This window comes from Rhopalosiphum maidis, chromosome 1, assembly GCF_003676215.2.
Source record: "Rhopalosiphum maidis isolate BTI-1 chromosome 1, ASM367621v3, whole genome shotgun sequence".
In the NCBI taxonomy this organism is placed as follows: Eukaryota; Metazoa; Arthropoda; class Insecta; order Hemiptera; family Aphididae; genus Rhopalosiphum; species Rhopalosiphum maidis.
In genome coordinates, this window is record NC_040877.1 from 8,711,346 (window position 1) to 8,734,015 (window position 22,670).

Below are 22,670 nucleotides of genomic sequence, written 5' to 3' on the forward strand. Positions count from 1 at the left end.
CGAACTATACGCGCGCAGGTGATACGACTGATTAGAGTATATATAGCCCAGTATAATACTTGACGGAATAGCTGGTCTTATGATCGTACTTTCTTATCTCCGTCGTGATGAGCTATTCCGCGACGTCGGTAATATCATCGAAATCAAGTTTTATTTTTTCCCATCGTGATACCGAAAAAGTTCGTTGCCGCGTGCCGCACAGTACATTTTTTCTGAACGCCATTTTGGTTCGAAAAAATAATAAACACGAATAACTGGCCTGTTGCAGGTTTTCTATTTAAATATACGAAATTCAATATTGTGTAACGCGATTATTACTATAGATCTCAATATGTACCTATATACATATAATATATATACGAAGCTATCGAAACTCGATAGTCCTGAATTCCTAAAAAATATTCAAAGAAATATAAATCCCCTCGAAATATCATCTGTACGTACTACAACACCTATATAAAAATAGGTATGTATTATATTTTAATATTATGTTGCACGGTTTTCGATAACAATCATTTTTCTTCCACTGTAGCCCATCATATAGGGTTCTGGTTACCGAAATCTACGGCTTTAGTTTATTATATACAGCTGATCTTACACGGAGTTGCTCCTGATAAATTGAGTAATGCCTGTGGATTTACAGTCATGTCTTAAACTACGTTAATTGTAAACTATATATATTTTTAACATAGTAATTTGAGTGGTTCTAATTAAATATAATACACAGGTCTACAAACAATTATAATAACTGTTTAATTGTATGTATACCCAACACTCAATACCATTGGGGGGAGGGACAAGATGGGGCATTTTCCACTCGTAGAAAAATAATAATAACTTATAATTCAATAAATATTACAAAGATATTATTACTTAAGATCTTTAACCTCACAAAACGAAGAGATTTGGAGATTTTATTTACCGATACCAAATACTACATTTGATTATATTTTATTTTATTATTTTCAATTTTGTATTCATTAAAATGTATTTTAATTAACTATATAACATACCAATGCAGCAATAAAAATATCATTAATATAAATAATAGCATACATTTTATATTTATATGTTAAATAACATTACATCTTTATTTAGCTTAAATTTTAGATTTTTTTTATCCCCCCTTAAAATATTACCTATGGCATCTGCGTGTCAAATCGCAACACTTAGGTTTAGGATTACCATAACATATGTATCACATTATATAGAGTCATAAGTTCGATAGACTTGCAGATTGTGAATTACTTATCCACACACGATATATACTTTAAATTTGGCGTTAATGTAATATTATAAAGGAAAAACCTATATTGTACTTGATGCATTGTTGACAGGAATGAGGTGCGAACGTCTCGTTTAACGATTATATTTTCTAGCTTCTGTATAATACATGAAAACCATGTAGATATTATTATCGTTATCGTTATAATACCGATATACTTTATAATAAGCACGCGATGAGTATAACGAATTTACATAATTCCAAGGATAATATCACAAGAGTATATTGCAACGAGTGGCCGCATGCAGGGGTCATCCTTGTAGACCTTATAGACCTTATAGTATACGGCGTACTTTCACGTCAGAAACAAATAAATAAATACAAAAAAAATAAATAAATAAAAATTAGAAATAGAAAGAGATACTAAATTTATACGTGAGAGAGGATAAAAAGGACACCCGGTGAAAGTGGCCGTGAGGGGCGACAAGAAACGCGCTGCATATTAGTGTGGTACAAACGGAGATCGTAAACGCATTTTTTTATTTATATATATCGCATACGCTTCCGAGTCACTTATGGTCATGCGAGCGCACTCACGCACATATTATACATATTCTATATATATATATATATTTATGTGTGTATGTACGTATGATTGTAGCAGTCAATTGAAATAATACGCGTACAGCCTGTGCGTGCAGCGATTATTCTGTGCAGCATGGAATAGCTGATAAATTCGCATGTGTTAAATATATACGTCGTGTTAAATAGCGTGGAAATCTTAAGACCGACCCAGTATCCGGCAGTCGACTGACGATTTTCGAGGGATGACGGAGAGGGATGGGGTTGAAACTTGACGTCTGTTTGTTAATATACTTTAAACAGTTTAAGCACATAAACATTGTACACTTTATCATGGTTATAACGTCTTTTATGGTTTTCTCTGAATATGTTTATTTGTACGAGTGATTGATAACAGCGACATTATTAAGAAAGTTTTTTTTTTTTTTTAAACGTAATAACTAATATCCAATACTAAATGGAGTACCAATTATCTATCATAAGTCATAACTGGAAAAATCTCCTTTGTTTAAATACTTTTTTTTTTTTTTAATAATGTAATAGGTATAATTTATTATTATATTATAATATATTACATAGTAAGTATAACAAAACTAACTATAATAACTGTACCTATATAAATAAAGATAAAACTGATAATTAGAAATAAAAATTATTACCATATTAATTATATGCATAAAAAAAAAGATTTATGATAAAAATGTTTCTAATGTCTGTATAATCCACCTGTTATATTTTTTGAATAATACAATTTATATTTTTTTAATATAATTTCTTATTAACATTAATAACACTACTATTTCATAAGTGTCATTATTAAAAAATATATTTATTTTTTATTGCTTGATTAAAGTTTCAAAGTACAATATAAGTTATTTATTTGTGGTTGCTAGAAACATTAATATATATGTGATTTGTGACTATCAAAAAAATAATATTCTTCTGTCTTTAATAATCTGATATTTACTTTGCATATTACTCGTTTATAATTTATTGATTTTAATGAATAATTAAGTTTATATACTGAAATATGAAACTTTTGACAGACCTATACTTATAAATAAATTTAGTCATATAATTAGTTTATTCATAAAATAGAAGACAAAACCCTAGAATATTATATCACGAGACAATTATATGCAGTTGGAACCAAACCGTAAGTATACTGTTTGACTATTATTTTGGCGTTTTATAGTTTAAAATTAATGATTACTTAATGAAATATAAAATAAATAATATATAACTATATAAGTACTTATAATACTTATATAGTATATAAATATAAATTATTATTTATTAATATATTAATTAAGTTTAGACAATATTTATATATACATATAATTACTAATATACTCGTATTTATAAATCAAAAATCTACTTAGATACGTCGTAATTAACTCAAACAAGACTATGTGTACTTAATCAATTGCATGAATTGCGTTATTGACGTTTCCTTTTAAATTAAAATAAATCTCTTCGCTCTTAAATGTCCACGTCATTATTCATTATTATTTTATCAAATAAGCTCGAATCGCTCAGCTCTGTAACAGATAGTCTAATACAGAATCTTATTAAAAAAAAAACAAATTGTTTTCCATACGCAGTAGACTTGTGACCGCCTGAGAGGCACCAGGCCGTTGCATTTTCATTTTGGCCTGAGTTCATTTTTAGAAGTTCGGCGCCACTGATAATATTTTCTGTACTTCTATGACAAAACTTGTACGTACCTATTATCTGCAATTGGCAGTGGTTGCTAGAACACAATAATTTGTGACGATATACTGCAACAATTTAGAATACACAGCATTGTTATTGGCGAACTTGTCGACCTGACCGCATTAAAACTTTCTGTTGTCCGTATTCATTTTTGATCAATGTTTTTCTATATATCTGTTCCGGTAATTATTTTAACGATTTGAACTCCGTCCAACTATCCAAATTTTTGAAGTGTTGATTTAAGACACCGTTAGTTGTTGAACGGAAAATTGAGTACGATCGATGAAGCAGGTGCGATGATAAGTTATTCCGATCCACAAATGATGGAACCTTTGACAACGAAGTATAATGAATAACTATATTTATACTTGATGCCTTCAGTATTTTATACCAACATATAGGTGCATATTACCTTATATGTGAGTAGTCAATAATTACACCTATATTATTCACTTTAATAATACATCTGAATTCTCATTTAAGTTTACTTAAAAATGACTTACATTTTTTTGAAATTTTACCTCTAAAATCCTTCGAAATTCGATTATAAAATGTTGAGTATTGATTTTTTTTTATCTTAATAATAATATTCAACTTAAAAAATTATTTTAAAAATATAAAAATTAGTAATTTTCACTTAAATTTCACGAAGAATTCAATTTTTTTTTAGAAATGTTATCGAACGGCTAGGAGTTAAAAAAATTAGCAAAAGGTTTTAAAATAAATATTTATCATTGTCGAGTGCGTTGTTTACTTGTGTGTGCGCGTGTATGGAGTATTGGATTGTCCTATCCTTTAATTGAACCTCTAAGTAGGTAGCTCTAACCACTCACACTAATGGTAATTTACTATTTACTACCAATTACCATAGATAATATATAACTCTACATGATTATTTATGTTTACTACATATTATACGTATTATAAACAAGACAACATAAACGTAGGTACGTTTAAGTATTGTATACATTATATTATATAAATTGCCTATACTCGACTCCTTAGTTGACGTCCAATCCCTTTAATAATAATATTTGAATTGATATAGTGATATATTGTATTATGCTGATGAATATGAGGTTTATTGCAATAATTTAGTTTAAAAAAATACAAGAACTTTTCTACTGTAAATTATGAAATATTTTAACTATAATAATTACATTTTTGTGTTTATGAAAAAGAAAACATTTTTACAAAATATATAGATATCAAAATACGATCATATTTTTCATAATAAACTGTTTGCAAATTCTGTACTAATCTACATTAACGAACACATAAGTCAACTTGGATAATATTAATGTAGTCTAATATTATTCTTAGTCAGAGGGCGTCATCGCCTCGAAATCAACGAAAACGGAAGGAAATAGCAATCGATAAGATCAGCCGACCAGCGGTTCTTAAACTTTTGTAGAACACGGACCTTTGATCAAAGAATTTTAGAAATCGCTTTGAATACCCTTTTTTTACAAAATACTTCACGTTATGTGTCTTGACCAGAAACGCCGATAGAACGCTCGTTGGACCCTCTACACGACTACACGAGTAGGTATCGTGAACCTTCAGGTGGTAGTGGACCACAGTTTAAGAACCACTAATGTAGACTATTATTCGATGCAAATGCACTTAACTTACATTATTATTATTTCCTTTAATATTCTATGCACTAAATTGTTTAATCTTTTTCAACGACAAAATATGCAGTCAATTACATTCGAAAATGCATTCTTTCTATATCACATATCAATGACTATACTAAATTCGTTGGAAATACACTGGCTGTATGCCTGTTTTTATTTTCTAAAACCAGCAGCTTTATTTATTTTTTCAATATTATTAAAGGATATAATTTTTACCAATTATTGTAAAAAGGTGTTCAATATAGACAATTTTTTAACAGAGTGTGTGCGCTCTGTGCATCTAATGCGTCTTAGATAATTAGATCATATTTAATTTTAATAATAATATGATCTAAGATATGAGCAGTAAATAATTAAGGAGATTTGATATCGACTGTTTTTAAGGAGTTTAAATATAAGCAATGTTTTAGTACGCGGGTGAGAATCGAATTGGTAAACGTGTGCATATTAAGTATCATCATCACGATACTACCTATATAAAAAAAAAATAGTTTGTGTATGACTGTACGAAAAAGAGATAGTGGAACGTGGAACACACTACAAAACCCAAATGTCAATATCGCGGTACATTAATATTAATTTTTTTTTTTTTGTAAAACTATCAATATTTTCCCAATTGTCTATATTTTTCTATAAATATCCAATAAAATAACTGAAAACATACATGAATTGATGAATTCGTCATGAAATTTACTTGAAAATAACTTTCTTGCGTTTTTTAATTCATTTGTTTGAGTTCAATATTAATAATATTTCAAAACAATATCTCAATAGTCAATAATTTTATAATTCATTAATGCTCGTAACTTACTGCTTTAAAATTAAAATATCAAAATAATACCTAGGTACGTGGCATAATATATTCAATATGTTTTCATTTAAATCCACACACAATCTATACGCATTCTATGAGGGTAAAGGTTATTATAGTGTTCTACTAAGTAGGTACTTACAAGATACAATATTATAATATTTTCTATAGGCTGTAGTCATGCCGTCATGGCTTACGATATAACTAACAAACAGTGTGGTATTGGTATTATAAATAAATTATGATTCTAAGTTTTAGCCTCAATAAGTAATCGCCTGTATTTAGAACTGATTTACAATCACATATAAGATATAACATAATATTTAGTCAACATTCGGTGCATTCTACGGTTAGACATTTTTGAAAACATGATAATAATATTGACATTTTTATTATGTTTGAGTTTTATACAATTTCTACAGTCTGAATGAGAGCGATTGCCGATTGAGTGCAGTGAAAGATATGTAATGGAAAATAATTAATGTATTATAACACCACTCGCTATAGTGAAGTCAATCTATTATAACTAATAAAAAATATTTAAAATTAGTCAGTTAGTTATCAAAAATGATAATTTCAGTTGAAATAAGTAAAGAAGAAACTAAAAAAGTGTGGTGGTCGTCAGTGGCGTATATAGGGAGGGAGCGGGGTTAAGGATTCAAACCCCTTCCGAAATGTATGGTTGGTATGGGCATTGATTTTAATTGCATAATTAATTGGAATTTAAGAATAGAATTTTTTTTAACCCCCCCTGAAATTATTTTCTATATACACCACTGGTGGTCGTTGTTGACTATAGTCATAGATAGAACATTTCTGGTTCTCTGCAGTGGCCTACTCTCTCCAAAACAAATCTCCTTCACACTTGATTTTTAAAAACCATCTCGTTTCACATTTCCCTCATTACAGACAAGAAAATCAAATTAGATCTACACGAGAACTTCGATAAGAACCGTGGATGAAAATATAAATTGTTGAACGCGGAATTACGATAACGTTAATACGACAAATAGTTTGTGATAATACGTTAACACGTCCGAGTGCTGCGATAAGCGATTATTTAAAAAATTTCGTTTATATTATTACAATTTACATTTCTAGAACTAAGTCTTTCAGTATTAAACTATTAAATATTAATTTTTAAGTATAGTTTATCATGGTTTCCGATATAATATATGATTATTAAAATAATATGTAAAAAAAAAAAAAAAATGTTGCTAGATAAACTATCAATTTTCGGTTTGTGAATTTTAAACGACACATTTTGTATTAGTATGAACAATATGATTTAAATTTAAAATCATTATTAACGCTGCTATGGCAGAAGAAATAGAAAATTTCTATGGAGTATACCTATTGTATTGCTTGAACGAAAAGTGCAAAGGAAAAACTTACATTGGCTATACAAAGGACCCCAATCGCCGCATTAAACAACACAACAAAGGTGTTAAGAGCGGTGGAGCCAGAAAAACAAGTCTTCGTGGGCCATGGTAAGTACAATATTGATATGACCACAATCGACGTTATACCGTAAAATCATGTTTTAATAGATACTAATCTGCCTTTAGGGAAATGGTTTTGATAGTGCACGGATTTCCCAACGATATATCAGCATTAAGAGTACGATGTGAGTCATTTAAATCCTAGAACCAAATAATAATAAATTGTTTTTTTCCAGTTCGAATGGGCATGGCAAAATCCCAAGACATCCAGAAGACTGAAACACATAGCGCCAAAAGCAAGGACCGAAAAGGCGTATGACTATTGTATTCGCATACTTTCTGAAATGCTGCACGTGGGTCCTTGGAATCGTCTAGCTTTAAACGTCCGGTGGCTGAATATGCTTTATCGTCGCGATTTCAGCGTAAGTAAACGATCATAAACCTTACAACTAATGTAGCACAAAATATCATTACTCATAATAATAATATTATAATATGAAATTTCCAGGATGACAAATTTCCTCCCATGCATATGTCTATATGTCAAGGACCAGTTGTATGTAAAAAACCAGTGTCACCGAGCGATGTCAGCTTGTTGGACGGCAGTAAAAGTCAAATATGTGTTTTATGTGCACGCAACTGTTCTGCAGATAGTCTACTAAATTGTTTAGATCCAGATTGTCAAGCAGCCACGCATATTCAGTGTCTTGCCAAACGATTCTTAGGATCATCTGATCATATTATACCCATAGATGGTGAATGTCCAGCATGTGGCATCCGTGTCCTTTGGGGTGATTTAATTCGGCGAAAAAATGGATGCTATAAAAATTTAATTACCATTGGCACCGGGTAATTAAATAATTAATGTATTATGCCATTGATTATGGTTCGAGTTCCTTTTTAGTGTGAAATGTATTTTTAAAACACACATATATATATTTTTTTACATATATTATTGATTTTTTTACTTATTTCTGGTGTATTGACATATTGTTATATTTTATAAATTAATTAAAATAATATTTATTTACATACTAATATAGTTTGAAATTGTAATATTTTATTTATTTATTTTATTTTAATACGGACCACAGCCCAAAATACAGAATATCAAATTAAACATAATATAAGTTCAATACAAAAATGTGTATTAGATATAACCATTGAAATAAAAAAGGTTAGATAAAAGAAAAGAATTACAAAGTATAACTTGAAAACTAAAAGACGGATCCTCGTTGGCAATACACATAATCCTATTCAGTGGTTTGTTACGGGAATAATTTGTTGTACACAGTGGAATAGTGAAAAGATAGGAAGAGCAGACCTAGACACAGGGAATTTTAAAGTTGACCTTTGAAAAAAGTTCAGGACAGTCGATCGACCCATTGATAAGTTTGATTAGAAAGACCTTGTTAATGGTAATATGTCTATCGACTAAAGACTGTAATACTGCATCATAAACATGAGGTCTATATTCTATTTTTATTAGATATGCAGCAAAACTCAAAAACTTTTGTTGGACCCTTTCAAGTTGATTCATATTGTTTGTGGTATGAGGGTTCTATATAATAACAGAAAATTCAAGGATAGATCTGATAAACACACAATATAAAGCTTTTAGCAAAGTTATCAACTTAAATTCATTACTAACCCGCTTAAGAAATCCAAGAGCTATTAAAGCTTTACAGTATGTCGCATCTATGAGGTTATGAAGATTTAAGTTACTATCGTAGAGAACTCCAAAATCTTTCTCCGTGTTCTCTTCAATAGCAAGATAGGTCATACGAAGTAAGTATTTAAATTCCAAGTGAGTGTGGCCTCTATAAAAAGACTTTAAACAACATTTAGAAACATTTAAGTTAAATTTTAAAATTATTTTGTTTTATTTTGTATGCAAACACATTTGAAGTCAAAGTTCAATCTATAAATCCAGTTAATGTTTTGAATATTTCTTTTAAAAGGTTACTTAAAAGCCTTACTGCTTAAGAATATGCCATACCGCATATGTTGTCTGTTTTAATAACGTACATAATAACAAATTTAAGTTTAGCAGAACACATTTTGTGATGTTAGCTTTATTATTAGAGTAAATTTACCTATTATCAAATTTAAAGGTAAGAATATTGCCCAGAAAATGGCGTATTGATATTATCATTTTAAAGTGAGTTATGAACATTTTAGAGTTATATTTTACATAACTATAACTCATTTTATAATCACAATATCAATAAAAGTGTATATCATTTTCTAGGTAATATTCTTACCGTTAGAATTTGATAGTAGGTAAATTTACTCTAATAATAAAGCTAACATCTGTTACAAATGAGTTCTGCTGAACTCAAATTTGTTATGATGTATGTTAGTAACACAGACAACTCTACGTGTAATATAGTATCTAATGTATAGATAATATGAGACTATTATTTCTACAGACTTGATTAGAATCTATCTATTCCTATACAAAGTAAAAAAGAGATATTTGTTAAATTAAAAAGTGATGCAATGAATGAAGAAATCTTAATATCCGATATCAGATTTATTTAATTGGTTTTCTCTACAATATTAAAAAAATATTCCTTTCATCAGACTAATACTTAAAAATATGTAGACTAATTCCCAAGTAAAATGGAAAACTGTTTTTCATGTTCAACACAGTAGATAAAGCGTTTAAAAAATATCATAGAACGACTGTTCAGAAAATAAGTGATAAAAATGAGGTCATATCAGATACAGAGTAATTTTATGTAGATTGGTTAATAAAAGAATAAAAATGTGGCCTAGTTTGGAATAGATACTTAAATACTCAATAGTCAATAGTAATGAACATGATTGTTTTTCAAACTAACACCAGAAATATGAATTTGTATTCTGTAATTATATTCAATTTTTACAGATTACAGATTTTTTATTCACATTATTTTTGTTTACACTATTCTATTTTTTTTTTTCATTCTTAAGGTTGTTAAGTGTCTAATTGAATAATAAACAAATAATAATATTACAGAAACATTATTCACAATAAACGATCTTGTTATAACCGATGTTCAATGTGTATATATATATATATATGTATATATTTTAAATAAACTCATATTTAAATCACAAAATGTTTTATACAAATATCAAATGTATACATACAATATTATATTATAGTAATAGTAATAGTAGTAGTAGTAATAATAATAATATTTTAACATCACAGAACATATTAATCATGTCTTAATATAATATACATTTTGTAAAAAAAATACATATATTATATTAAAACAATCACAACCAAAACCTGAGGTTATTTTAAAATATAGCATAATAAAATAGTTCAGTTATCAAACAATAAATAATCAACACTATATCTTGGTCTTCTATAAACATTATCATTTTAACTACAGTAAAAACAATTTGATAAAATTAAAATTAAAATAGTATTCCAAAACAACTAATAATGGGCACACAAAATTTGGTGAAACAACACTAGATAAAGAATAAAGATTACATTATAAATACATTTCATAAAAATAATTTATAATATTGTTTTATTGCGCTCAATACACATATCCTATTTAATTGTATAGTGTAGTTAAATAAAAATAAATCAAAAACGTTTAAGGTCTTGCTAGTAAACATGATAAAACAATATTACCTAGACTACTTAACACATAATAATAAACAACCAATTACAAATCACAACATTGTTAAGAACATGTGTTTCATTTATAAATACATATGTAATACACAAAGTGTATCAATGTATCACAAAGAGTTGTCAATTTTACATTTAAAATTCAGTTTTAAACTCAAATCACTGTAATAAATTTTTTGGACATACATGTATCAATAATTACATTACATAATTATAAATATAAAACTATTATTATACAAATAACATTTAATTTTTAGTTTTTTTCAGTAGAATATATTATATCTTTAGTAATTAATATCACATCTGAGATTGAGTTATCTTTTCTTTTACCTTTAGATAACATAAATAATAATGAAGTATATTTTTATCAAAATATAAATGAAATAAATTAAAAATATGATATACGTGAAAATGAAACGAGAACAAAGTATGTATTAATAAAAATAAAATACCGGATAACAAATTACTGTTTTCGGGAAATGTAATGGAAGTTTACCCTGTATAGTATCATAAGACTCAATCAATTATAAAATATTAATCATTGGGCATTGAAAATATTAATTGGTGTCAACTATTTTCTTGTTAACATAATTTAAAATATAACAATGAATTGTGTATAATAAATTTAAAAAAAAAATTTACAGACTTAAATGACATGGGCAATTTTTTAGATGTTACTGATAATTTGCTCCTTAAGTAGAATGTTTCAAATCTTCAGTCACTTCAATACCTTTAAAGATTTGAAACAGTAAACAAATATTTTTTCTTATCTTACTCTAATTCATACGTATATTTAGGTTTAAAAAATTGAGCATTATAAACATTGTGTACAGCTGATGTAATTTTATTTTTATTTTAGAGTTTAGAACTATTACCTTGTTCAAATTGTAAGTCAAAATTGGGGATTTTTTCTTCAGGTCTGAGAAAATCTTCCATTGTTTTATCTAGTTCGGGGAATAACCTAGTATAAATGAAATAGGCTACGTCGTAATTTGACCAATATGACGTATGTGTATACAACATCGACAAGTAATTACTCGCCGATCCTCCGATACTATCTCTCAAGATATAATCTAACCTGTGATTCAAGTCTAGACATAATTTTTAATATTTAACATTAGATATTATTATATTAATTCATTTAAATATTAAAAAATAGATTACATACTTTCAACTGGTGTACCATTTCTTGAAAATGAACATGTATTATTTTCAAACTGATTTGAATTATTGGCTTTACTATCATTGCTACTTGACATGTTAAGCCAAGTACTTATTCTACGACTGAATGTTTCATTTTCTTTTTTCGCATCTGATGCTTTGGCTTCAGTTCCATTGGTCTCTTCAAAGCTAGAATCCATGTTTCCAATCAGTTCTAAGGGAACCTCAGAGTAATCACACTTGACACCATAGGCCTGAATACCAACAGGTTTGTAGCGACAATAGTCTTTTGCCACTAATGGTTCAAACCTAAAATAAAAAAATATTAAACATTCTCATTATCACAAATATACATGATTTCATAAATACAATTGTGAATAAAGTATACCTATAAGCAACAGGGTCTGTAGGATGGTAAATATTATATACTTTTTTGGCCAGCCACATTGGAAACAAGTTTAGGTTTTCTTTAAATATTTCATTTTGACGTAAAGCCAAAAATACTGATAATGGTGAACCCAAACAGAAGAAATTCTCCAACTAAAAATTAATACACAAGATTAACAATTTATTTACAATGATAAAGTGGCGACTCTTGCTAGGGCTCATAAGAGCAAGTGTATTACCCAAAAAAATTGCATATTAAAATTATTAGATTTCTATAGTAAATTTTAGTTAATAATTATGCACATAATCTGGAATATAAAAATTATTTATTAAAAAAGAAGAAGTTATTGCAGCTTTTTGTGTTTGCAAGTTAAAAAAAAAAAAAATGAATAAATAATATGTGAAGTACAAATTCAATGTGCTCAGAAAAGCTGTACAAATATTAACTAAATGAATCAATATGTCAGCTAGAGAACAGTATTTTTTTTAACATGCAGCACTGTCGCATCAATCATTGAAATGATAATACACCACCAAGCATTGACTAGCAATTGTGCTTTTATATCAAAGTTTACCACTAACAATAATATAATATAATAACAGAATAAAATAATATTGTGATTGTGTAAAGTTATTTTTTTATAATTTATTTTATTATACCATAGTTAAGAGCTATAAGAGCTTAACAACATTAAATGTAGATAAACACATTTTTTATATACAACAAAATTATTTTTTTTTATTACCCTACATAGGTATATCTTCACTTTATGTGAACCTCTCGAGCCACCACTGCAATAATACATTATTTTTTATTTTAAATATAATATATATACCTCAAAATTTAAATGAATTCTTGGACTACTGTCACTCCGTTTAATCTGGAATAAATGTAATATGTTATATTAAATATGTATAGATGACAAGAACAAATGTTCAATATGACTCACAAATGGTTCCCATCCGGTTATAATATCATATGAAATAACACTACCCAAAGAATGTGCCATTATTGATACTTTGAAGTCATGGTGTGGATGCCGTTCTACAAATTCGGAATGTAGCCTATTCAATTCATTTGCCAAACTGTTTTGTATTTCTCGGCCATATATTGGTGAAGTATAATACATTATATCCATAGCTGACGAATTTAATATTTGCCGTATGTTTTTCAAATTTAATGGTGTTATCTGTTCAACTAATCCTGTATTCAAAAGAAATGTAAAAGATAAGCATAATGTATAAGGTTTCATTATTTTAATTATTTGAAATACAATACCTCCATCAAAACTACACTGTGATCTCCAGTCCACAGGGAAAAATTCTGCCCTCTGTTCAGTACCTTGGAAATATTTATGCTTAATCCATTTCACACAATCACGAAACCTAAATTAATCATAATAGCAATACAAAATTATTAAGGATTATAAATAAACATAGTAAACATTATAATTATTAATTAATTTATAGTAAATAATATTGTAAAGTATAGTTACTGTGATGTGTTTTTTATTATTTTTTTATTATCTATTTTATGGCCAATTCCATGAATCAAAAATACAAGATGAGTTATATCATTCAGTTTGTCTTTTTCATTAGCATCAGTTTTGTACGATCTGATCAGTTTGTATCCAGCAGCTAAAATAACCATACAACGTTAAGTAATAAAATTATTTTACACATAAAGTTAAAAAAAAAAAATGTATAATGTGAATAAAATGCAAATGTATTGTTTGTGATAAATGAATAGCCATGTATACTTCACTTTTTAAGAATAAAATTCAGAATTTGCATTTAGTATGTACCATATGTTTATACATTTAGCAAACTTACCTAACCTGATAAATTAAAATCTCAATTAAAATTTCACAACAGTTTTTAGTTGCAAAATATTTATACAGTTATAAAAAACTTACATTTTTGGAAATAAGTTCCTAATTTTTTAGTAACACTTCTCATTATCTTTGTATTGATAAAAGTTTTTTGTTTAAATGAATACACTTCAGCCGATGAATACCATACTACATGCATGTCCCCAAAAGTAACGTCTCTTATAACTATGAAAATAATTAATTTTGTTAAACCTCAATAAATCTAATATATTATAGTTAAATAGTGAAACAATATTAGTACCTGACTTCCCATTGTCTTCAGTGTTTTCAACTTTTCTGGTATCATCTCTGAATAGATTTAGATGTTCCCTCTCAACTTCCTCACCATATTCGTAAGGTTCATATCCGTCATAAAACCAAACACCACGAAAAATGTCATTCTCTTCACCTATTTAAAAATCAAAAATATGAGTATTATAATGAAATACATATTATAAAATATATACTTACCAGGCCAAAATATAGATGTACATTTTTTTTTTGATAAGTCTACTTCGTACAGACCACCTCTCACGACAACGGTATAGAGCCCAACAAAATAATTAAAAGACCCATTTAAACTAGACACATCTTCTTCGTTGCCGAAATTCGCCCTATACCTATACTCTATATTTAATGAATCAAAACCATCAAACTTGGTCCATCTTTTGTTATCGCTCTTGTAAAACCATCTGACTTTTTCAGGGCTTAGAGGTTCAAATGTTATTGCAGTACCGTTGGTCTGAGGGTTTGACACATTGTTCTCATATTGTGTGTCGTCAGAAATCAAAGCCGGTTCTTCTGTTTGAAGACGATTTGTATCCATATTGTTCATTTCTGGTGCATAACTAAAATATTTTGAACAGATAAGTCGATAAATACAGGCGATAATGTAAACAAATGAAATGTGCGAGCTTTGATTTAATTAACTGATGATGTAATCAGTTATAAAAAAAATAATAATGTAAGAATAATTAACATTATTTACCTTAATATGTGAAAAAGAAGGGTCTTTTATTGATTGTTAAAAATAAAACTGCGAAAAATCGGTTGCTGGCGCCCACGATATAGCTACTAAAACGGTTTAAAACTAAATGATTAATGTTACTTTGCTTAATTAAATCAAAACGATCTATGTTGAACGTTTGGATTTTTTAATGTTTAAAAAATGTCCACTCTTATCTATTTTATCAGTTATGGTGTCATGCGGTTATCACCTCCAATAATCATTTTGAATGATAACAAAAATACAAAATCTAGTGGTTTTGATGGTTTTTGAAAAAAAAAGCGTTTAACTTTAATGTTAATTAATTAAAAAATATAGATACATCACATTCTAAAATTGCTGTTCTGATAATTTAACGTTTTATAGTGTAATAATTACCGCCCGTTATCCGGTTCCGCGATGTTTGGTAACTTAAGAGAAAAATTGCACAACGTCGTTCAAGAAGGATTGTCAGCAAGGTAAATGTTACTGAAAACGTATAAAAAAGAAGTTGAAAATACACTGTTTCATTACGGCGCTATCGCCGTGTTAATTGAACATTTCATTTATTTACTAAAATACTGAAAAATTAATATACCCCAAGGTTGTTGTTTTTATTGCCATTGTTCAAAACGCTATTAGAATAATATATTAGATTGTCGAGTATTTGAATTTGCTCATATTTTTCCGAGTTAAATTTCACATGTTGATAAAATGCAATAAATCTTGCTTTGTATCTATTTAATAGTATTTATAGTTATTTATTATACCTATCAAACTAAAGACATCTATTCTTTAAATAGGTTTTTTTTTTCTGGTATACATTATGATTATAATTTATTATATTAGTTAATAATTCACTGATATTTACTTGAAATTTTTTGTGAACAATTAGGCTACCTACTATATGATTGTACATATAACTTAATTTATTTATGTTACTTTTTAACTAATACTTAGCATAAAACTGAATCATGTCCTTTTTAACATATACTCAAAATTCCAAACTACAGAGTGATTCACCAAGCATGTTTTTTCCTTTTTTTCTCCAATAATATAGTTATTTAAAATCTGATTTTTATTAATTTTTAAGTATACTTATAAATCATATTTTCAAATTCTTGATTCTTTTTTTGTTTTTCCTATACATAGTGTGTTATGAAGAAACAAACTTTTATTTTTCATATTACAACTCGCTGTTTTTGCTGTAAATTATTTAAAAAATAACTTTTCTTAAAATGTTGACATCAAAATCAAAATTTAAATAAGTAGTTTTAAGGAATTTTTTTTTTCTACCTGTTGGTTCTTTTCAAAGTGTTTGGAATCCTCAGTGGCCACGGTGATTTGAAAATGTAGGTAATTTTTATTAATCTATCAATGTTAATAGTTTATAAGAATGGTTAAAATATAATAAATACTAGATCATATTCAACATTTATTTTATATTGCTTTTTAAACCATTTTTAAGAACTATAATTTAAAAAAAATATATTTTTATAAACAAAAAATACTCATTTTATTTTTAATTAGGAACATCAAAATATTTTTAAAAAATTATTTACTATATAATTTACAAATAAAGAGGGTTTTCATTTGAAAAAAAAAACCACAAGACACTCCTTAAGTAAATATAAATTTCAAAAATCAGAATTTAGATAAATTATCAAAATGTAAAAAAATATAAAAATAGGGGTGAATATGCTTGGTGAATCACTCTGTATAATATTATATTCAAATATATATAATTCAACTATCTATATTAACTATCTTATTCTCAAGATGTATAAAGTTATAAGTATTGATTTCTATTACTCTTCAGGGTCACTGATATTGTTGATTTTTTAGTTCCTTCACTAAACAAACTGTCTTATCTAAATCAAACATAATAAAATCTTTTATCTTGTCCATATATACTAAAATTGTATTTGTATTTGATATTTTATTAACATATAAAAAAAATTTTTAGTATGTACTTAGTTTTGTTTTTACCAAATTGTATTTCACATAAATATTATTTTTTTTCATTAATTTAAACTATGTAATCGAGGGAGCTTGTATAATGTTTTTTAAATCTTAATATTTAAACCATATACAATTCTATAGTTATTAAGTATTCAAATATATAAGAATCAATTGCTACGGAAAATGGATATTAGTTAAATTATAAATAAGTTAAATGTATCTTTGGCTTCAAACAAAAAGTTGTTATAGAAAATAAAATATTGGGGAATTAAATTGAATACATTTTTTAAATTAATAATTTACTTTTTATTTAAACAATAAAATGTGACCATTGGTTAAGAACCAATCAATTCAAGATAATATTATTATTATCTTTTTAATTTATAATCACTATTAATTATACTTCCCTCAGATATATTTTTTAATCTTTCTTGATCTCTATGTGTACTAATAATATAATTTTTTTTAAATGAGTAAATTATATTATGAACTATTGCAATATTTAGTTATTTTATACTAGGCATTATAAAATATATTAAAATCAAAATCAATATAAAATGAAATAATTATTTTTAGTGAATAAAATCACCTGATCTTTGTTCTTTGACCTAAATATTATTATAAATATAGGTTAAATATAATTATGAAATTTATATAATAATATTAATATCTATTAGATAATAAGGTAACTATTTAATAAAAAGTGAATTGATTATATGATTATATCACTGTTTTCAATATATATAACGTAGTAGAGAGGACCATTTTTTTTTCATATTTTCATTTCTACATACATAATTATCTTAAATTATCCCTGAAATAAAATAAAAGTTCTTATTGTATGTAGTTTATTCTCAAAATAAATAGCTATAAAATACTTTTCACTGTATGCTGAGTAAAGTTTTTGATATTTGAATATAATATATCAGTTCCTAGTCTTAGATCTTACTTATTTCAAATTACTATTACTACTGATTTTATATCAATAAAATACATATTTTTTCTATTTAAATAATTTACCATAATATAAACAATATTATTATAAAAATAATATATTTTTCATTGATTAATTTTATTATTTACCATTAAAATTGTATTACTTGATATAAACCTAGACCCTATAGATTATTATAATTAAAGTGATAAGTACATTAATTTATAGTTATTTCATTAAAATATTATTTACAAATATCAATTTTTCTTTATTGCCTGCATTAAATTGATTCAATATTTAAAATAATAAAAGAATGACTAAATATTTATAAATAAATTTATGTCAAAGAATAGAAATATAATTCAATATGGAACATACTACTTATTTAAATACCTACTTAGCAACTATTTTATAATAAATTATCTTATCTAAATGTGAGTCAACATTGTAATAATAATAATAATAATGAAAATAATGCTTTAGTAGTTGTATGTTTTATTCAATTTAATATTAGCTGCTCACAAAGTTACTAATAATTAATTACTATTTTATAATATTTATAAGTTAAGAAAATGTCAGTAGGTGTAAAATTTAAATCAATAAAATAATAACTTTTATAAAAAATATTACTTATTAGTGGTATCAGTACCTACATGAGCTACAAAATAATATTCTGCTTTGTATTCAGTATTTTAAAGTTAACACAACATCATGTTAATGGTACGCAAAACTAAGAATATTAAGTTTATTAGAACCTATAAACTTTTAATGTTTATTCTGAGTTTTTTTCTGATGTCTGACCTCACCATTTAGAGCATAAAATTTGCTTCAACCTTGAACATTATTGATGATTTTTGATAGCAAATCTTATCTGATCTGTACATTGGGGGAATACTCTCAGTGCCTAGTTATATTATCAATATTTAAAAAAAAGACTAAAAGTAAAAGAAAAACAGAAATATTTACTCACCACATATTTTCACAAAAATCTGATATTAGCATATTATAGACATAAAATCATTTTGGCTCTGTCTGTGCTATTTATAGATATTTGAAATATTCTTGAACTTTTTGTTTTATTTAGTATAAAATAATTATTCTTATTCAAAAAGTTTAAAAATTTAGTTAAAGATTCCTTATAAATGTATAAATATCTAAAATTCACACTTACAATTTTTTCCATTAAATATAGATATTTTGTTGCAATTCAAAAAATGAAAATTTCTGGCATTTGAAACTTTTCACCATGATATAATATATTATTATTTTTTACACTATCATACAATTTTCAAAATAAACTTATTTTAATCTACACCATAAACTTATTCACAATAAGTTTATAATGCACAGGTTACGAGCAATATTTTTATCAAAAATTATTTAACAATTAAAAGTTAATATTACATATGTTGTATATCATAAAATAATATTTATATTCAATTTTTAAACTACAGGTATTCTACAATAATGAAATGGTAATTTAAAATTTACTTTTATTGTGCTTTAATTTTAATTAAATACAAATATTTTATATTTATTTAAATCCATGTTTTGGTATTAAGAAATTATATGGTAGGTAATTTGTGATGCATAGTTATATTAATAAATGTTTTCTATAATTAACTGTTTTTGTATACCTAAATCAATAAAAACAAATTTAGTATTGCAAATATCTTTATTGTATTTGTTATTTATTATTGATGAGCTTGCCAAAATTATATCCAATGACATTGTAACACATGATTAGATGTAATGTTAAATTAATTCAAAATTATATTATCAATATTATAGAAATTGTATAAAATATTAATTAAATTAATATTTGTATCTATATTTTTAGTTTTTTTATAAGATTTCTGTGCTTTAGTTATCTTACAAAAACCAAATATAAATTATGCAAATTATTGTATTTCACCTGCCATGTCTAAAACCTAAAGTTGGCATTTTAGCAAAAAATACATAGTTATATACTAACTATATTATATTATATAATAATAATAAAATATTTAAAATGTTATTTATATTTTAATCCAAGTATGTTTGCCAACCAAGAAAATCTTGACACAAGGCATCACTTAATGATACAAATTATTTATTTATTTCAGTGTAGAAGCTAGAAATCTATTTTTATATAATATTTTATTCAAATTTATATTATTATTTATGCGTTTATAATATGATAGAATCTGAATTCTTCTGACCTAACCCCTTTTTTACAATATTTTTCAAAAATTTAAATCTGTTTTTTTAAAAAAAGGAATAGTTAGAAGAACTCAAATAGTTTAACAAATAATGATATACTAATTATATAGTGTTATCGTATTCATAATTACGTACTACCTTGTGAACTACATGTCTATATCAATTTACCACTATTTTCTATTCAATTAAATTCCAAAAACCAACTAAAATTGATCCTGACTATAATTTTGTTATATAATTTTTTCTAAGTTTTGGAAGCTTATTTAATTTTGATTTTTTTTTTTTTTAATAATAAAAAACTACAATTTATCCTGGTGTTTTATTTAATATTGTTTTGATGAATAAATACTATTTTTTGGCCTACCTGAATAAATTCTAGCTACTCCCTCCTAATTTTTAGTATTTATATTACAACAATAAGAGGTTTTTAATGTTTTTATATATTTTTTTTGTTTCTAGTTTAAGGGGATTATCTGTGAATGAAGTTGTTGTCGCGCAGTCTCCTAGTGAACATCCTGTTAATTATGATGCTGGTGCTGATCTATTGCATAAATATCAGACTGAATGGAATCAGTTACACTTATTAGCTGAAGACAATGCCCATAAAGCTGAGGTTTTGCATATTACAAAAAAAAAAGTTATTTATTTCAATATAAATATATTTATTTTGTTAACATTAAATTTTAGGAAGTCAATGAAATGATTAGTCTTTTACATCATCAGATGAGTGAACAATGGAAAAAAATGGATACAATCACATCTTGCATGGATTCAATGCCACAATTAGTTAAAAGTATTGAAAATGCCATGAAAGACATGGGTAATGTTTTTTTATAAAATTATTAATTATCAATAATAATAGACTGTTCCTTTTTACAAAATATTTGTGTTATTTTAGAGAACATTAAATTATTAATAAATGATGTTGAACACCAGTTATTAAAACTAGATGATGTAGTTGAGGAACAGGAACTGCAAGAACAAATGTTGAATGAACGGTTTCAATTGGCTGTTTACCGATCGAAAAAACTGAAAGAATTAGAAACAATTAGTGGTATAATCTCTCATGTTAATGTATTTACTATGCATAATTCATTAAAAATATACGGTTTTAGGTGAGCTAGAAGCAGATCACAAAGAAAAAGTAGCGGATTTAGAACAAAAGATAAATATCAAACTCAAAGAAAGACAAGAAATTTTCAACCAAGTATTTCAACAAGATATGCGACAATATATTATATCAGGCATGATTCCTGTGATGAAGAGTGAGTGAAAAATAATAATTTAAATTTATATTCAATGTGGTATTTATATACCTTGATAACTATGATTGTTGAATATAGGCAATGGTGGGCGTGATGAAGTTTCACTCGAAGACATCGAAATAGAGGACGACACAGATGCACTAGACGAACTTCTAAATTCTTGACGGTTGGTTTAGTATTTAAATGTTATTGTTTAAAGAGTGATATATTTTTTTTTAAGATTTGTCTTCCATGCTCTCAGTTTAACTGTTATCTATTATTGAATGTTGTTGAAAAAAGAGATAATTAATTTTTAATTGTATATTATTGACATATTTATTATTAAAATTATGCATACGTGTTGTAATTATATATCACAATAATCAAAATGTATTTAAAATTATAAATTACAGCATTCCACTTTTATACTCACTGGTTTTATTATTTTATACTTTTGTAGATCACAAACATCACTCATTCACTCCTATACCACACATATCAAAATATATATAAATAAATCACATCTGTTTTAATTGTAATCACAAATTAAAATTTATTTTTAAACATTTTAATACAGCATTAAAATATGTGGTCTTAAGTTACAATGTAGTGACATAAGTTTAAAATCATAAAAAACTATTCAAAATAACATATCTTATAAAGTTTAATCTTTATTAAACTTTATTTTCTACATTGTCTAACTCAATTGATATCAATACTCAATTTATCATACATGATCAATCAGAATCAATATGCAATTATATACAAATCCACAACCAAGTTATTATAGTTCATCAATGATTAACCACAGAGTATAAACTGTAAACCACGGTTAATTAAAATAAATATTAATTTTTTCTAGAAATAC

General features: G+C 26.1%; 3 protein-coding genes across 3 annotated transcripts; 2 read left to right on the forward strand and 1 right to left on the reverse strand.

Annotated features, from left to right (window-relative positions):
* Positions 1 to 7,124: 7,124 nt before the first annotated feature.
* Positions 7,125 to 8,389, forward strand: LOC113548812 (structure-specific endonuclease subunit slx1). Its single transcript, XM_026949885.1, has 4 exons — positions 7,125 to 7,464; positions 7,543 to 7,594; positions 7,653 to 7,838; positions 7,925 to 8,389. The coding sequence occupies exons 1-4, from the start codon at positions 7,292 to 7,294 to the stop codon at positions 8,267 to 8,269; spliced, it is 756 nt and encodes a 251-aa protein (XP_026805686.1). The 5' UTR covers positions 7,125 to 7,291; the 3' UTR covers positions 8,270 to 8,389.
* Positions 8,390 to 11,329: 2,940 nt separating this feature from the next.
* LOC113549223 (phospholipase DDHD1-like) lies at positions 11,330 to 15,619 on the reverse strand. Its single transcript, XM_026950424.1, has 12 exons — positions 15,464 to 15,619; positions 14,947 to 15,323; positions 14,738 to 14,884; positions 14,521 to 14,661; positions 14,101 to 14,242; positions 13,884 to 13,990; positions 13,555 to 13,808; positions 13,441 to 13,485; positions 12,606 to 12,757; positions 12,225 to 12,526; positions 11,932 to 12,147; positions 11,330 to 11,786 (listed from the first exon to the last, which is right to left on the reverse strand). Exons 2-12 carry the CDS (start codon positions 15,308 to 15,310, stop codon positions 11,749 to 11,751), a joined length of 1,908 nt encoding a protein of 635 aa, XP_026806225.1. The 5' UTR covers positions 15,311 to 15,323; positions 15,464 to 15,619; the 3' UTR covers positions 11,330 to 11,748.
* A 111-nt stretch (positions 15,620 to 15,730) lies between these two features.
* On the forward strand, positions 15,731 to 22,176 carry LOC113549224 (dysbindin protein homolog). Its single transcript, XM_026950425.1, has 6 exons — positions 15,731 to 15,939; positions 21,018 to 21,171; positions 21,246 to 21,378; positions 21,457 to 21,612; positions 21,674 to 21,823; positions 21,902 to 22,176. Exons 1-6 carry the CDS (start codon positions 15,881 to 15,883, stop codon positions 21,985 to 21,987), a joined length of 738 nt encoding a protein of 245 aa, XP_026806226.1. The 5' UTR covers positions 15,731 to 15,880; the 3' UTR covers positions 21,988 to 22,176.
* The last annotated feature ends 494 nt before the right edge of the window (positions 22,177 to 22,670 follow it).

Bases quoted from the DNA above. Each gene is read 5' to 3' on its own strand.
- LOC113548812 (XM_026949885.1), top strand. From the start codon at position 7,292: ATGGCAGAAGAAATAGAAAATTTCTATGGAGTATACCTATTGTATTGC. The intron at 7,465-7,542 runs GTAAGTACAATA...ATCTGCCTTTAG, and splicing joins ACAAGTCTTCGTGGGCCATG to GGAAATGGTTTTGATAGTGC. The intron at 7,595-7,652 runs GTACGATGTGAG...GTTTTTTTCCAG, and splicing joins ACGATATATCAGCATTAAGA to TTCGAATGGGCATGGCAAAA.
- LOC113549223 (XM_026950424.1), bottom strand. From the start codon at position 15,310: ATGAACAATATGGATACAAATCGTCTTCAAACAGAAGAACCGGCTTTG. The intron at 12,148-12,224 runs GTATGTAATCTA...AATTATGTCTAG, and splicing joins AAATGGTACACCAGTTGAAA to ACTTGAATCACAGGTTAGAT. The intron at 11,787-11,931 runs GTAATAGTTCTA...AAATCTTTAAAG, and splicing joins TGACTTACAATTTGAACAAG to GTATTGAAGTGACTGAAGAT.
- LOC113549224 (XM_026950425.1), top strand. From the start codon at position 15,881: ATGTTTGGTAACTTAAGAGAAAAATTGCACAACGTCGTTCAAGAAGGA. The intron at 21,172-21,245 runs GTTTTGCATATT...ATTAAATTTTAG, and splicing joins ACAATGCCCATAAAGCTGAG to GAAGTCAATGAAATGATTAG. The intron at 21,613-21,673 runs GTATAATCTCTC...ATACGGTTTTAG, and splicing joins AGAATTAGAAACAATTAGTG to GTGAGCTAGAAGCAGATCAC.